The sequence below is a fragment of the Cherax quadricarinatus genome, chromosome 84 (genome assembly GCF_038502225.1).
Source record: "Cherax quadricarinatus isolate ZL_2023a chromosome 84, ASM3850222v1, whole genome shotgun sequence".
Classification (NCBI taxonomy): Eukaryota; Metazoa; Arthropoda; class Malacostraca; order Decapoda; family Parastacidae; genus Cherax; species Cherax quadricarinatus.
Window position 1 is genome coordinate 3,724,161 of NC_091375.1, and position 18,568 is coordinate 3,742,728.

General features: G+C 40.5%; 1 protein-coding gene across 1 annotated transcript; it reads right to left on the reverse strand.

The window, feature by feature from the left end:
* Nucleotides 1–4,967: 4,967 nt before the first annotated feature.
* On the reverse strand, nucleotides 4,968–9,968 carry LOC128704245 (uncharacterized). The gene is made up of 3 exons (XM_053799291.2): nucleotides 9,848–9,968; nucleotides 8,355–9,226; nucleotides 4,968–5,538 (listed from the first exon to the last, which is right to left on the reverse strand). The coding sequence occupies exons 1-2, from the start codon at nucleotides 9,848–9,850 to the stop codon at nucleotides 8,399–8,401; spliced, it is 831 nt and encodes a 276-aa protein (XP_053655266.2). The 5' UTR covers nucleotides 9,851–9,968; the 3' UTR covers nucleotides 4,968–5,538; nucleotides 8,355–8,398.
* Between the last annotated feature and the right edge of the window lie 8,600 nt (nucleotides 9,969–18,568).

Sequence of the window (18,568 nt, forward strand, 5' to 3'; positions counted from 1 at the left end):
TTACTACAAGTACATATACAAGGTATACAACAGGCCATAGCTGACATCAATTGTGGAAAATACTGTATATATTTTCCGGAAATACGGTAATTTATAGGTAAATAGATGCCTTATATTGTATTTTTAAAAGAAGTATGGTGGCCCGGTGGCCTGGTGGCTAAAGCTCCCGCTTCACACACGGAGGGCCCGGGTTCGATTCCCGGCGGGTGGAAATTCCGACACGTTTCCTTACACCTATTGTCCTGTTCACCTAGCAGCAAATAGGTACCTGGGTGTTAGTCGACTGGTGTGGGTCGCATCCTGGGGGACAAGATTAAGGACCCCAATGGAAATAAGTTAGACAGTCCTCGATGACGCACTGACTTTCTTGGGTTATCCTGGGTGGCTAACCCTCCGGGGTTAAAAATCCGAACAAAATCTTATCTTATCTTATCTTCACACACGGAGGGCTCGGGTTCGATTCCCGGCGAGTGGAAACATTCGACACGTTTCCTTACACCTGTTGTCCTGTTCACCTAGCAGCAAATAGGTACCTGGGTGTTAGTCGACTGGTGTGGGTCGCATCCTGGGGGACAAGATTAAGGACCCCAATGGAAATAAGTTAGACAGTCCTCGATGACGCACTGACTTTCTTGGGTTATCCTGGGTGGCTAACCCTCCGGGGTTAAAAATTCGAACGAAACCTTATCTTATCTTATCTTATGTTGCCGAAAATGGGAAACCTGCGGCTGGGCGAGTCAGTCGCCATTTTGTTTGAATTTGGATTAGAAATGTTGGTGTAATGGGAGGAATTTTCGTGCTCTAGAGGTTAAAATTGGGCTACCTCTCAAATAGGAGGCGAAATTGTTGGATGTGCATTTCTGCATAACTTGAGATATCAGACGACTGGACAAGACAGCTCCAGGAACCTCAGATAAGTCTTATGTAGTAACCTGGCCAATGTTATTTTCACAGATAGACAGTGAGGTTTTCTGAGTATGATACACATTAATCTCCAGTCAAATTGGTGAGTGATATTAAGATATTTTCCTTCTGTTATATAAATATGTGTATATATAATCCTTTTCTTAATTTTAATATACAGTCCACAAATTTATATATTTACCAGTATTCCTGGAGATGTATAATTCATTTAATTAATAGGTCCAGAGCAACTTGTGGATATGACAGTGGTAGGTATCGAAGGGGGACATTTTGCGACCTAGGTGTCCCAAATTCCTACTTGTCTAACTGATAAATAATAATTATCTATGTTCATTTACTGTTATGTATATAATGATACATTCAGATAAATGCAATTTTCCACATCAATGACTTACTACTATATAGAAAGCCCCTTGTTATGCAGAGCATTTGGGGCAAATTAGGCCCTTGTCCTAGGATGCGACCCACACCAGTTACCCATTTTACTGATGGGTGAACATAGACAACCGGTGTAAACACGCCCAATGTTTCTACCCGCGCTGGGAATCGAACGCAGACCCTCTCCGTGTGAAGCGAGAGCGTTAGCGATCAGGCCACGAGGCACCGCATGCGTAAGAAGACTATAACTCTCAGTTAACTATGTGATGCTATATGTGGAAAATACTGTATATCTTCCGAAAATACAGTGTATTTTGTATGTAAATTGATGGAATATATTGTAGGTAATAAAAAATAATTTGTAAATAAATAAAGAACCAGCGAAATTGGTGAGCGTCACTGGGGAGAGACACCATTGTTTTGAACTGGGCAAGAGAAACGTGAGGAAGAATCGGAAGAATTTTCGTCGCTCTAGAGGTTATATTGTGCTTAAAACCTCTCAAATAGGAGCCGAAATTGTTGGATTTGCAGTCCTGCAGAACGTGAGAATTGGGTGACTGGACAGGACTCCGTAATTAGATGAGAACAGGATAAAATTACCCCAGGTGATGTCTATTTATGTTGGAATTCTGGCCAGTATTTTCTTCATATTTAGGCAGGGGTTTGAGTATGACACTCTAAGTAATCTCCAGACAAATTGGTGAGTGTTATTATTATAAATTCTCCTTCAATGAATATGTATTCACTTTTTAAATTTGATATACAGTCTACATATTTATATTAATGTTTACCAGAATTCCTGGTGATGTATATTTCATTTGAAATTAATATAGGTCCAGAGTGACTTGTCGAGATATGACAGTAGGTATCGAAGGAGGACATTTTTTGTGACCTAGGTGTCCTAAAATTCCTACATGTCTCTATAACCTTGATAAAGAATAATTATCTTCGTTACTTTTAAAAAATTACTGATAGGTATCTAATGAGATTCATCCAGGTAATTTTAATTTTCCACACTATATTAACATGGACAGCAGATGTAAAAAGACATGGTTCTTAATGTCAGGTCTAACTTTTTGTGAGAGTAGTGAGGAAGTGGGCAGTCGAAGGAGTTGCAATTCGGTGACATACTGTGACTAAGTCCCACTTAAACATAAGTAAGTAAATTTACTTACAGGATTCTTTACCTTAGTAACTTGTGACTTCATTACCTTTGTACCTAATTCAGCTATCAAAACTCTGGGGGCCCAGTCCCTGGACCCATTATGTACCTCTGTAATCTGTAAATACCTTTGTCATGATTGTGACCTGATCTACCTGGAGTGCATTACCTTTGTAACTTGTTCAGCTATCAAAACTTTGGGGCCCAGTTCCTGGACCCATTATGTACCTCTATAATCTTTTGACTACCGCCCACACCATGGGTATGGTATACAAAATAAATATATTAAACTAACCTCACCCAAATTACTTGCAGGTCGCTTGTTCTATCTAGGCTGGAAAATTGCTGCACACTAACAGCACCTTTCAAGGCAGGTGAAATTGCTGACCTAGAAAATGTACAGAGAACCTTCACGGCGCGCATAACGGAGATAAAACACCTCAATTACTGGGAGTGCTTGAGGTTCCTGAACCTGTACTCCCTGGAACGCAGGCGGGAGAGATACATGATTATATACACCTGGAAAATCCTAGAGGGACTAGTACCGAACTTGCACACGAAAATCACTCACTACGAAAGCAAAAGACTTGACAGACGATGCAACATCCCCCCCAATGAAAAGCAGGGGTGTCACTAGCACGTTAAGAGACCATACAATAAGTGTCAGGGGCCCGAGACTGTTCAACTGCCTCCCAGCATACATAAGGGAGATTACAATAGACCCCTGGCTGTCTTCCAGCAGGCACTGGACCAGCACCTAAAGTCGGTACCTGACCAGCCGGGCTGTGGCTCGTACGTTGAATTGCGTGCAGCCAGCAGTAACAGGTTGGTTGATCAGCCCCTGATCCACAATGAGGCCTGGGCACAGACCGGGCCGCGGGGGCGTTGACCCCCGAAACTCTCTCCAGGTAAACTCCAGGTAATAATTCGGGTGATGCCCTGTAAACCTCCTGCAGGTGATTCGTTCACATAATAATAATAATAATAATAATAATAATAATAATAATAATAATAATAATAATAATAATAATAATAATAATAATAATAATAATTTTCACAATTTATCTCAATATAAATGTGACATTTCTGCATGTGAAGAGGTGACATATTATGCCCTAATTTGGTTCAGTTTCCTGCTTAATATTAAATACATTTATAATCCTTGAGCAGTTGAACTAAAAGCCTTTGATTATGATTGTTTGCTAGAGTAAAAAACTTATTTATAATTGTGAAAACATTTATTACAGCAGGTAAAGTTTGTCAGGAAACAGGACAAGTGTTTCCTGAAACGGATCTTAGTCACATGATAACCCCGAAGCTCCAGCTTTTAGTCACCTGACCGAGGCCTTCTGCTGGCTTACCTGTCCACCCCTTTAAAAATTAAGGTTATGCAAACTACTATTTTTATTGCAGTAATGGATAACCCATGCAACATAGTGGGGGCTGCAAGAACAATGGTAGCTTAGTGACGCAGCGTTCATCTGTGAACTAGCAACACCCATGTTCAACATTGTGACGGGCGAGACATATGTGCAAGTCTCTCAACATTTACTGATTATTTTTCACCAGTTAGTAAACAGATAGCTAGAAGTTAGCCCCCAGTGGCTAGTAACCTGGATTAGTAACCCAGGATAACCCAGTAAAGCCACTACCATTAAGTACTGTACACCTGCCCGAAATGCCTAGCCATGCTAGGCGTTCTAGTGGTACTCTCTGTAATCATTATTTAACTACATGTAAACCACACAACAACCAAATTCTGTAAATTCAACATTGTAATCTTTATAGAGAATAAACTTTGAATTTGAATTTGAATTACTAGTCTAGTTAACTACCATTATCTCTCCCACGGAAGATTCTTTTTCAGCGGTTACATTTTTTTCCGTTTTTTTCCCCTGATTCTACTCTAATACAGTTTTAGAAAAATATTGGAAACACAAGTAAAAATACAAATGAAGTAACATGCGTTAAAATTTTATTTAAAAAACACTGGAGTTATTTAGACACAAGATATATACACCAAGAGGTGTACATCTCCAAGCGTATATAATAATAATAATAATAATAATAATAATAATAATAATAATAATAATAATAATAATAATAATAATAATAATAATAATAATAATAATAATAATCTTTATTTACTACCAGTACATATACAAGGTATACAGACCATAGCTGACATCAGTGACATACTACTATAGAGAAGTCCCTTGTTATGCTGAGCATTTCAGGCAAATTAGGTCAATTTTGTCCCAGGATGCGACCCACACCAGTCCACTAACATCCAGGTACCTATTTTACTGCTAGGTGAACATGGACAGCAGGTGTCTTAAGGAAACACGTCCTAATGTTTCCACCAGTACTGGGGATTAAACCACAGACCTCAGTGTGTGAGCTGAGTGGTGAAAAGGTTACTTGTAGCCTTAATAACCCTAATGGAGTCAATAAGCTTTAAACACCATTAACCAATCTACTTTAGGAAAATAAACCAAAGGTATAATTGATGCAAATTTATTTCAATAATTAAAGCATATGACAGAGGCTTTATAGGCTAAGATTTTCACAATAATGACCTTAATATTAAACTCTGTTATTTCAGTCATAATTTTTGTAGAAATTAAAGGTAAAAGGGCAGAATATATTTGTTAACAAAGATGCTACATTATGTTAATAACACCCAAAAAAACTAACAGACAATAATAATCAGCACTCAGATTTATAATAACACAATGTTAATACATTTTTTAGCAGGTGCACCATTATAATGTACACAAATAATCCACATTCTGGAGAGCAATATTTAGATGATTGATCCACAGTCATACGTATATTAATAAGAACATAATTGATAAGTTAAGAGTGGCGCTTCAGGTCAATTATACCACATAATGAAGACCAACTTTCGTTTTTATATGAATTGTTCATTTATTATCAGTTCCTTGATAAACTTTATATAATAATTCACAAGTTTTTCAGTTTCTTGTATGTCACAATTTAGGATCATTTATGGTATTAGATTCGAGATTTCTCAAAAAAAAATTAGGAAGACCGGCTGGAAATATCTTGGGCTGCAAAAGCCAAAAATAAAGTTTATGTTAAAAACTCTACCATTATTTAATAAATTTCAGTATAAAATCGTATTTTAATTAAATTACAAACATCCTCAGGCATGTCTGATGGGGAATTTATTGTTTTAAAAAGATTATTCAATTTACTGACAAAATCTTATGACATGATAACTGTAGAATATTTAAAAAAATGTATTTATAAACAAATCGACAAATGAACAATACTTAAAATAAAATCACTCACTGGTGCAAACTAACATTTCTCGATGTGAGTTCATTACCTTTGTAAATTGTGAGTTCATTACCTTTGTAAATTGTGAGTTCATTACCTCTGTAACTTGCTCAGTTATCAAAACTTTGGAGTCCAGTCCCTGGACCAATTATGTACCTCTGTAATCTTTTGACTACCGCCCACAGGATGGGTATGGGGTGCATAACAAACATATTAAACTAAAACTAACTCGATGTATAGAAGAGAGATGTAGGTGGAAAACAAGGAACGGAGAACAATGTAGAAGAGAGAAACACAATATATACACAGAGATGTATGTCTATCAGTGTATATATCTGGGAATTTACTTTAATCTCTGTTATGGGGATTAAAGTATTCTTGTCTGGTGGTGAGAAGGTTGTAGTCTCCCTCCACAGTGTGGTATTGTGTGTGTGTAGTCTCCCTCCATAGTGTGGTATTGTGTGTGTGTAGTCTCCCTCCATAGTGTGGTATTGTGTGTGTGTAGTCTCCCTCCATAGTGTGGTATTGTGTGTGTGTAGTCTCCCTCCATAGTGTGGTATTGTGTGTGTGTAGTCTCCCTCCACAGTGTGGTATTGTGTGTGTGTAGTCTCCCTCCACAGTGTGGTATTGTGTGTGTGTAGTCTCCCTCCACAGTGTGGTATTGTGTGTGTGTAGTCTCCCTCCACAGTGTGGTATTGTGTGTGTGTAGTCTCCCTCCACAGTGTGGTATTGTGTGTGTGTAGTCTCCCTCCACAGTGTGGTATTGTGTGTGTGTAGTCTCCCTCCACAGTGTGGTATTGTGTGTGTGTAGTCTCCCTCCATAGTGTGGTATTGTGTGTGTGTAGTCTCCCTCCACAGTGTGGTATTGTGTGTGTGTAGTCTCCCTCCACAGTGTGGTATTGTGTGTGTGTAGTCTCCCTCCACAGCGTGGTATTGTGTGTGTGTAGTCTCCCTCCACAGTGTGGTATTGTGTGTGTGTAGTCTCCCTTCATAGTGTGGTATTGTGTGTGTGTAGTCTCCCTCCATAGTGTGGTATTGTGTGTGTGTAGTCTCCCTCCACAGTGTGGTATTGTGTGTGTGTAGTCTCCCTCCATAGTGTGGTATTGTGTGTGTGTAGTCTCCCTCCATAGTGTGGTATTGTGTATGTGTAGTCTCCCTCCACAGTGTGGTATTGTGTGTGTGTAGTCTCCCTCCATAGTGTGGTATTGTGTGTGTGTAGTCTCCCTCCATAGTGTGGTATTGTGTGTGTGTAGTCTCCCTCCACAGTGTGGTATTGTGTGTGTGTAGTCTCCCTCCATAGTGTGGTATTGTGTGTGTGTAGTCTCCCTCCACAGTGTGGTATTGTGTGTGTGTAATCTCCCTCCACAGTGTGGTATTGTGTGTGTGTAGTCTCCCTCCATAGTGTGGTATTGTGTATGTGTAGTCTCCCTCCACAGTGTGGTATTGTGTGTGTGTAGTCTCCCTCCATAGTGTGGTATTGTGTGTGTGTAGTCTCCCTCCATAGTGTGGTATTGTGTGTGTGTAGTCTCCCTCCACAGTGTGGTATTGTGTGTGTGTAGTCTCCCTCCATAGTGTGGTATTGTGTGTGTGTGTAGTCTCCCTCCACAGTGTGGTATTGTGTGTGTGTAGTCTCCCTCTATAGTGTGGTATTGTGTGTGTGTAGTCTCCCTCCATAGTGTGGTATTGTGTGTGTGTAGTCTCCCTCCATAGTGTGGTATTGTGTGTGTGTAGTCTCCCTCCACAGTGTGGTATTGTGTGTGTGTAGTCTCCCTCCATAGTGTGGTATTGTGTGTGTGTAGTCTCCCTCCATAGTGTGGTATTGTGTGTGTAGTCTCCCTCCACAGTGTGGTATTGTGTGTGTGTAGTCTCCCTCCATAGTGTGGTATTGTGTGTAATCTCCCTCCATAGTGTGGTATTGTCTCCCTCCACAGTGTGGTATTGTGTGTGTGTAGTCTCCCTCCACAGTGTGGTATTGTGTGTGTGTAGTCTCCCTCCACAGTGTGGTATTGTGTGTGTGTAGTCTCCCTCCACAGTGTGGTATTATGTGTGTGTAGTCTCCCTCCATAGTGTGGTATTGTGTGTGTAGTCTCCCTTCATAGTGTGGTATTGTGTGTGTGTAGTCTCCCTCCATAGTGTGGTATTGTGTGTGTATAGTCTCCCTCCATAGTGTGGTATTGTGTGTGTGTAGTCTCCCTCCACAGTGTGGTATTGTGTGTGTAGTCTCCCTCCACAGTGTGGTATTGTGTGTGTAGTCTCCCTCCACAGTGTGGTATTGTGTGTGTAGTCTCCCTCCACAGTGTGGTATTGTGTGTGTGTAGTCTCCCTCCACAGCGTGGTATTGTGTGTGTGTGTAGTCTCTCTCCACAGTGTGGTATTGTGTGAGTGTGTAGTCTCTCTCCACAGTGTGGTATTGTGTGTGTGTGTAGTCTCTCTCCACAGTGTGGTATTGTGTGTGTGTGTAGTCTCCCTCCACAGTATGTGCAGCCTTAATAGCCTTAGTGTAGCTGATAAGATTTATTTAAACCCCCATTAACCAAAGAGAAAGCAAATTGTTTTAAATATGAAAGAACTTTGTAGAACATACCGGTGACACGGAGTCCGTTCTGTCAGCACTGTGGAGTACCAAGTCTAGCAGCGATGGAGACAGTGGGCAGTACCACCAGCCACGCTGCTTACATAGCCTCCTTTGAATCTTCCTGCAACAGCTACACCTCCTAAATCTTCCTTTACAGCACCACCTCCAAAACCGCCACCTGTAGTTGAACCACCAAAGCCACCTCCAAAACCTGCACCGCCAAACCCATGTTTCACAGCTCCGCCTCCAAAACCACCTCCGCCGGTTGAACTTCCATAGCCGCCTGCAATACTTGCACCGCCAAATCCATCTTTAATAACAGTTCCAAACCCGCTACTTGCAGCTGAGCTTCCCAGACTTTTTCCTACAACTGCGCCAGCAAACCCACCTCCTAAAGCTGTGCCTCTTTGGCCACCCCTTAAACCTGTACCTCCAAAACTACTCTTGACAGCACCCACTGCAAGACCGTCCCTTCTGATGCCAGTTTTTACGCCTCCCACAGCGACAAGTCCCCCACTTCGACCGTCTCCCACAGCCACACCCCCGAAACCTCCTCCAGATCCAGCGACAAGTCTCCTACCTTGACCGTCTCCCACAGCGACAAGTCCCCCACCTCGACCGTCTCCCACAGCCACAAGTCCCCCACCTTGACCGTCTCCCACAGTCACACCCCTGAAGCCTACTCCAGGTCCAGCGACAAACGCCCCGCCAACCCCACGACTTGTACCAGTGTTGAAGCCACCGCTACGACCCGCTACAACGTCCACTCCGACCACCTTTGTAATATGGCCGTCAGAACCAAGGCTGCGGGCACTGGCTACATGTGCGGCTGCAACCATGAAGGAGGCCAGCAGAGCAACCGCTGTAATCTGTATGGCGACCTGCAACAATTGAAATGGTAGTCATAGAAGAGGTAAAGTGAAATATATATTTTTATATTCATGAGAAAGCATAAAGGTCGTACAGCAGCCGGGAATGAGAAACAGTTTCATACAAAGAGCGGTAGAGCAACTTTAATTCACTGGATCAAGAACCCTTCACCAGCACCAAAGGCAGCTCTTTTCAAGGGTTAAAGAAGAATTCAAGTCACATTCCCCAGGCTGCAACAGTTCACAACTAACTCGCAAAATGAAACAAAAAGTAGATGAGGTTTCGGGTCATCTTTGACCTAATTAAGTCGCGAAAAGTAACCCAGGTTCTCTTTCTAAATTTTGGGTCAGTTACGAATAAAATTTTACATTTTGATGGAGGTTTACCCAGTAAGGCTCTACAGATTGTTTTTAAATTACCTAAATTATTATATTTTTTACAGAGGTCACATAGTAAGGGTCATACAGTATCTGCGGAATGGGAGGAAATTAGGTTCGTCCGATTCTTTGAGTCAAGAGCTCCCAAGCAGGAATCAAACCACCTTCCCTCAGAGGTAAATTACTGAAAGAGTATTCAATTATTCAGCTGTGTTAAAGATTATGCTATGTTGTGAAGTGTTAACTTGATCTTACCATGTTGTCGTCAGTGTGTGTGAGAAATTGTGGTGGCTGCTCTCCTGCTGCTAGTTATATACTCCCGGTGTAGGGCGCTGTCCTCAAGAAACTCCATCTTAAAACGTCGAGTAATGCTTGACAATATTGGTACTGGTGTTGCGGAATCACTTCAACGAACAATGTTTGGGGCACTTGAGGACAATAGCCTAGCATACAATATTGTTATTAGATTAAATTCTTTTACGTTGCATGTGTTAGGATTTAGCGACTTAAAGCATTGTAGTAGTTTTATTTATTTTATGAAATTGTAAAATCTTGGAAACGAAGATAGGAAACATCGATGTCCAAGATACCTTCTGTCTTCTCATTAGATATCTATCCTACCCTAAACTACCTTATATTTTACGATGCTCCATATAATTTGAAAACCCAAAACTGGGTACGATCCTCATCTAAAATCAGTGTTGGAAAAACTTCTGAGCGTAGTCGTAAGCTTCTCTCTCCTACGTGCAGGTTATTTGTGTATTGATCCAATATATCAATGAAGTAAGTTACCAGAACATACAGGTAGGTCAGCAGGAAAGGCCAACCTCAGCTATACTAGAAGCATCAGTCAGTGGGATACTTTCATGTTCTGACAGCAAGACCAGCTGAAATTATGGTTCACAAATAATCTAGCTGAGACTTCTGTCTCGATTATGGAAAGGGTGAGCTTCCAAATGGAAAGAACCTGTATTTTAGCTGTGATTACACATCACTGGTGATTTTTTCTAGCAGTTCTTATTTCAGCAACTGGCACACGTATCAACGAGCAATCTCTCTGCATTTCAGTAGTTCTCCACCTTGCTGCTCCAGTTCAAACTGAGTATAAGTGTATTTGTGGAAAATTGGTAGGTGACCAAAATGGTCTTCATAGTCTCAGCTGCGCGAGCGCCAGAGGATGACATGCTAAACACAAAGAAGTCAACGAGATCAAGAGAAATTCTGCCACAACTCAATGTGCAGTCGAAAAGGAAATCATTACTGTCCAGCATTATAAATCACGGAATAGGTGAGGCTTGAGCCCATGGCAAGTGAGTCCTATAACTCACAGGCCAGTGCATTAACATTAACACACTAGCCTGTGAGTCTGAGGATTCACTTGCCATGGGTTCCAGTCCCTCGCGTTCTGTGATTTGTTTACAGTCGTGTTATTATGATTTCGTGTGTCCAGCATTATGCCAGCAATCTGCATCAGTGAAGTCTCACTATATTCCTTGAAGAATGGTTGGCTGCTGGTGTGGGTTTGAACATCGTCATGTACTTTAGTCGACACTACATTCAGTTCAGCATCCAGCCAGCAGAGTGGCGCTGCTGATTGCAGGGAAGAATGCAAGCTCAACAAGTATAGGAACTTGGTCCATCAGAATTGTGTCCTACTTGGATCAGAGACCCACGGCCCCTGGGGAAAGTGAGCTACAAGTTTCCTGAAAAACTGCCTATCGAAACCACTAGAAACCCAATATATATATATATATATGTATATATATATATATATATATATATATATATATATATATATATATATATATATATATATATATATATATATATATATATATATATGTCGTGCCGAATAGGCAGAACTTGCGATCTTGGCTTAAATAGCAACGCTCATCTTGCCATATAGGACAAGTGAAAATTTGTGTATGCAATAATTTCGCCAAAATCATTCTAAACCTAGCGAAAAAAAATATATTTCACTGTGCTTGTTTAGTATTAAATTATCGTAAACAAATCTAAAATATATTTAGTTGGGTTAGGCTAAAATAAATTGTTCTTGTTATAATAAGGTTAGGTAAGTTTTCTAAGTTCCTTTTGGTGCAAAATTAAATTTTTTTACATTAAGATCAATGAAAAAAATATATCTTTAAACGTATAAGAGAAAATTTCAGAAAGGACTTAATTTTAAATGAGTTCTTTCTAATTGACCAGTTTTACATATTCGGCACGACATATATATATATATATATATATATATATATATATATATATATATATATATATATATATATATATATATATGAAAGGGGGTAAGGCAGCTGGGATTGATGGGATAAAGATAGAAATGTTAAAAGCAGGTGGGGATATAGTTTTGGAGTGGTTGGTGCTATTATTTAATAAATGTATGGAAGAAGGTAAGGTACCTAGGGATTGGCAGAGAGCATGCATAGTTCCTTTGTATAAAGGCAAAGGGGACAAAAGAGAGTGCAAAAATTATAGGGGGATAAGTCTGTTGAGTATACCTGGTAAAGTGTATGGTAGAGTTGTTATTGAAAGAATTAAGAGTAAGACGGAGAATAGGATAGCAGATGAACAAGGAGGCTTTAGGAAAGGTAGGGGGTGTGTGGACCAGGTGTTTACAGTGAAACATATAAGTGAACAGTATTTAGATAAGGCTAAAGAGGTCTTTGTGGCATTTATGGATTTGGAAAAGGCGAATGACAGGGTGGACAGGGGGGCAATGTGGCAGATGTTGCAGATGTATGGTATAGGAGGTAGGTTACTGAAAGCAGTGAAGAGTTTTTACGAGGATAGTGAGGCTCAAGTTAGAGTATGTAGGAAAGAGGGAGATTATTTCCCAGTAAAAGTAGGCCTTAGACAAGGATGTGTGATGTCACCGTGGTTGTTCAATATATTTATAGATGGGATTGTAAGAGAAGTAAATGCGAGGGTCTTGGCAAGAGGTGTGGAGTTAAAAGATAAAGAATCACACATAAAGTGGGAGTTGTCACAGTTGCTCTTTGCTGATGACACTGTGCTCTTGGGTGATTCTGAAGAGAAGTTGCAGAGGTTGGTGGATGAATTTGGTAGGGTATGTAAAAGAAGAAAATTAAAAGTGAATACAGGAAAGAGTAAGGTTATGAGGATAACAAAAAGATTAGGTGATGAAAGATTGGATATCAGATTGGAGGGAGAAAGTATGGAGGAGGTGAATGTATTCAGATATTTGGGAGTGGACGTGTCAGCGGATGGGTCTATGAAAGATGAGGTGAATCATAGAGTTGATGAGGGGAAAAGGGTGAGCGGTGCACTTAGGAGTCTGTGGAGACAAAGAACTTTGTCCTTGGAAGCAAAGAGGGGAATGTATGAGAGTATAGTTTTACCAACACTCCTGTATGGGTGTGAAGCATGGGTGATGAATGTTGCAGCGAGAAGGCTGGAGGAAGTAGAGATGTCATGTCTGAGGGCAATGTGTGGTGTGAATATAATGCAGAGAATTCGTAGTATGGAAGTTAGGAGGAGGTGCGGGATTGCCAAAACTGTTGTCCAGAGGGCTGAGGAAGGGTTGTTGAGGTGGTTCGGACATGTAGAGAGAATAGAGCGAAACAGAATGACCTCAAGAGTGTATCAGTCTGTAGTGGAAGGAAGGCGGGGTAGGGGTCGGCCTAGGAAAGGTTGGAGGGAGGGGGTAAAGGAGGTTTTGTGTGCGAGGGGCTTGGACTTCCAGCAGGCATGCATGAGCGTGTTTGATAGGAGTGAATGGAGACAAATGGTTTTTAATACTTGACGTGCTGTTGGAGTGTGAGCAAAGTAACATTTATGAAGGGATTCAGGGAAACCGGCAGGCCGGACTTGAGTCCTGGAGATGGGAAGTACAGTGCCTGCACTCTGAAGGAGGGGTGTTAATGTTGCAGTTTAAAAACTGTAGTGTAAAGCACCCTTCTGGCAAGACAGTGATGGAGTGAATGATGGTGAAAGTTTTTCTTTTTCGGGCCACCCTGCCTTGGTGGGAATCGGCCAGTGTGTTAATAAATAATATATATATATATATATATATATATATATATATATATATATATATATATATATATATATATATATATATATACATATATATATATGCAATAATATGACAGTAAACAAGTGATCTCAGAAAATGCTAAACAAGGACTGTGAAAGGATAGTGAAATTTCAAGCGCTTTCGTGACTTCTTACATTGTCAAGGAACTATATAGGCAATACATCAAAGGAAGGCCTATAAAGGGTCTAGACCACACCTCACCATCACATCTCACAACAAAGCAACAACCTGACGCGCGACGACACCCGAGGGTGTTGTCTCAACCCTTTATACGCCTTCCTTTGATGAATTGTCTTTATAGTTCCTTGATAATGTGATAAGTCGCGAAAGCGCTTGGAATTTCACTATCCTTTCACAGTGGTTGTTTTGCCGTGGGGCGTTGACCCCCGGAACTCTCTCTCCAGGTATATATATATATATATATATATATATATATATATATATATATATATATATATATATATATATATATATATATATATATATATATATGCAAGGAATTCGCGAGAGCATGCGAAATATACACAAACACTGATCTCTGGCTGAAGGAGACTCTCCTTCAGCCAGAGATCAGTGTTCATATATATATATATATATATATATATATATATATATATATATATATATATATATATATATATATATATATATATATATATATATATATATATATATATGTGTGTGTGTGGGTGTTTGTGTGTGTGTGTGTGTACTCACCTATTTGTGGTTGCAGGGGTCGAGTCCTAGCTCCTGTGTGTGTGTGTGTGTGTGTGTGTGTGTGTGTGTGTGTGTGTGTGTGTGTGTGTGTGTGTGTGTGTGTGTGTTGTGCCAAATACGTTAAACTGGTCAGTTACCAAGAACTTATTTATAATTGTTCTTTCTGAAATTTTCTCTTATACATTTAAAGATATATTTTTTCATTTATGTTAATGTAAAAATTAATAATTTTGTAGCAAGAGAACCTTAGAAAACTTACCTAACCTTTTTATAACAAATGCAATTTAAATTAACCTAATGCAACTAAATGTATTTTGCCCTCAAACATGACATCTCCACTGCCTCCAGCCTTCTCCTTGTTGCAGCATTCACCACCCATGTTTCACACCCATATAAGAGTGTTGGTATAACCATACTCTTATACATTACCCTCTTTGCTTCCATGGATAAAGAATTTATCTCTACAGACTCCTAAGTGCACCACTCACCTTTTTTCCCTCGTCAGTTCTATGATTCATCTCAAATTTCATAGACTCATCTGCTGACACGTCCACTCCTAAATATCTGAATACATTCACCTCCTCCATTCTCTCTCCCTCCGATGTGAGATCCAGTCTTTCGCTACCTGTTTTTTTTTTATCCTCATCACCTTACTCTTTCCTATATTCACTTTTAATTTTCTTCTTTTACATACCCTACCAAACTTATCCACCAACCTTTGCAACTTCTCTTCAGAATCTCCCAAAAGCAGTGTCGTCAGCAAAGAGAATATATATATATATATATATATATATATATATATATATATATATATATATATATATATATATATATATATATATATATATACCGAAAAGTGCAGATAAGTATGAAATTTAAATTGTAACCAAAAACACTAAATGTTAAAAAAGAAATAGCACTACTCGATATAGCGGCAGAAAACAGCTATTGGCCATCATATCAGGTTTTCGAGGAAGACTTACCTTTGCTTGACCCTGAGTTGTGTACCACAGGAAACCTATTAATAATACCTGACGGTAGTGCTCGTGCTCTCTCTCTCTCTCTCTCTCTCTCTGCTTTGACACACCTGTTAACATTGAGCATAACATTCTGAAGCAATTTTGAAAAATCAATTAGGAAATCTCTTGCCGCATTCTAAAAGTATTTCTAACCGAAATTAGATTCTGTATTGAAACAGAAAATACAGCATAAAGAATTAGGAATTGTTAGCGCCGGACACACACACACTTAGCTAGCATACACACTCCTAGCTCGTACACACTCCTAGCTAATATACATACTTCTAGCTAGTATACACACTCTTGTCTAGTACACACTCCTAGCTAGTACACACTCCTATCTAGCATACACACTCCTAGCTAATATACATACTTCTAGCTAGTATACACACTCTTGTCTAGTGCACACACTCCTAGCTAGTACACACTCCTATCTAGCATACACACTCATAGCTAGTACACACATTCCTGGCTAATCTGTAGTTGCAAAGAAAATGTATAGCGGGGGCACTGACCCCCGGAACACCCTCTAGGTAGACTCCAAGCTCTAAAGGGCACACTGTCGGACTCCATCAGTTCCTGACTTGATAAAACTCTCAGCAGAGCCGAAGTCTCAACAAAAGCTTGTTGAGTGACCTGTACATCTACACATTATGAATCTAGTACATTGTGTAGTTAAACGACGTCCCTTCAAGCCGGTTCTTCCTTGATTGATTTTGGTATATCAAGATCAATATCATATTAAATTTGAATTCTGTCACCTGGCCCTCTGCTGTGACTTCAACAATAGGTACACGACAGCCTCTCTGGGCAATTCATCCGCATATCTTTATCGTTTGTATTCGTATTGCAATCAGCATATTTCTAAATTCTAAATTCACAAACAGTTATTTTAAATTAAGCTAAGTAACCCAGATTTCGCTATATTGGCACAATATTGAACCTCCTATAAAGAAATCAAATAAATTAGCTACGTCTGGCTTGAAAGGGGATACTGTTTGAATCTCCAACAAAGAAATCATATAAATCGGTTATGTCTGACTGGGAAGGGCATAGTGTTGGTTCCTTAAATTGTCGGTAAACCGATGCTCTCCGTTTAATTTGGAGGACGGGGTGTTGTGAGGGAATAAGCAGGAAGGAGATGCGCATAGTAGGAAAAGAAGTTCTCAGTGTGTGACGGGCGGCCAGGTAAACACAGGGGGATGCTGAAAGATCAGGAGACATGGATTCCTATGTTCTCTTAGCCTTGGTTGCTACAGCTGAAGTCCAGGAGACATAGATGGATGCATTTGTTATTCTAGCTATGGTTGCTAGAAGTCCAGGAGACATAAATGGATGCATTTGTTTTCCTAGCCATGATTGCTAGAAATTGCTAGATTTGTACTTTCTCCTGGCAATGGTCAATCTGCCTAGTAAGTACATATGGGAAGCTCGTCTATGTGGCGAAGCAGACGGTGAATCAAGCCTCCACCACGTCTTGCTCTGAATGACCCACACTGCCTCAGCACTTAACATGGATTATTATTATTATTATTATTACTGTCCTGGCCATGGTGTACAGGTAAAAAATACAGCCTTAAATGACCGTCGTGCAGTCGCTAGCCTTTGAAACTTCGTAGATCAACCACAAGAATACAAGAACTCACGAACGGAGGAGTTAAAAATACCAGCAACACATTTATCACACATTGTAGTAAATTCTGCCTTAAGCGGAACACCAGGATGATAATGAAAGAGGGAGACAGAACAAGGAGATACCAAGAAGGAGCTACAAAACACGTGCACACAGCCAAGAGCCCGGACCAGGAGCTGTGAATCGATCCCTGCAATCACATATAGGTAAGTACATAGAGTTGAGTACACCACACACACACACACACACACACACACACACACTGGACTTCGTAGAACACGGGAAGACTTCAGCATTGTACCACATGTGCCTGAACACCATGGAACACGGGAAGACCATTGTACCACATGTCACTGGACACCGTGGATCACGAGAAAACTTCAACATTGCACCACATGTCAAACAGTTCATTCTAGGAAGCAGTCAACAGTCAGGCGACACCTGAGCTAAGACGGCAGTCAAGACTATATTTGTCACTAGCGTCAACATGGGCTTGTAAGAGCTCGAGCCAGGGTCCACTAGGTGAACCAGGGTCCACTGGTTGAACCAGGGTCCACTGGTTGAGGGAGCATGGACACGGGGGTCGTCCCACAGTTACTAAAAACAATAGACATAGCCCCACTCCACAAAGGGGGCAGTAAAGCAACAGCAAAGAACTACAGACCAATAGCACTAACATCCCATATCATAAAAATCTTTGAAAGGGTCCTAAGAAGCAAGATCACCACCCATCTAGAAACCCATCAGTTACACAACCCAGGGCAACATGGGTTTAGAACAGGTCGCTCCTGTCTGTCTCAACTATTGGATCACTACGACAAGGTCCTAAATGCACTAGAAGACAAAAAGAATGCAGATGTAATATATACAGACTTTGCAAAAGCCTTCGACAAGTGTGACCATGGCGTAATAGCGCACAAAATGCGTGCTAAAGGAATAACAGGAAAAGTCGGTCGATGGATCTATAATTTCCTCACTAACAACACAGAGAGTAGTCGTCAACAGAGTAAAGTCCGAGGCAGCTACGGTGAAAAGCTCTGTTCCACAAGGCACAGTACTCGCTCCCATCTTGTTCCTCATCCTCATATCCGACATAGACAAGGATGTCAGCCACAGCACCGTGTCTTCCTTTGCAGATGACACCCGAATCTGCATGACAATGTCTTCCATTGCAGACACTGAAAAGCTCCAGGCTTACATCAACCAAATCTTTCAGTGGGCTGCAGAAAACAATATGAAGTTCAACGATGAGAAATTTCAATTACTCAGATATGGTAAACATGAGGAAATTAAATCTTCATCAGAGTACAAAACAAATTCTGGCCACAAAATAGAGCGAAACACCAACGTCAAAGACCTGGGAGTGATCATGTCGGAGGATCTCACCTTCAAGGACCATAACATTGTATCAATCGCATCTGCTAGAAAAATGACAGGATGGATAATGAGAACCTTCAAAACTAGGGAGGCCAAGCCCATGATGACACTCTTCAGGTCACTTGTTCTATCTAGGCTGGAATATTGCT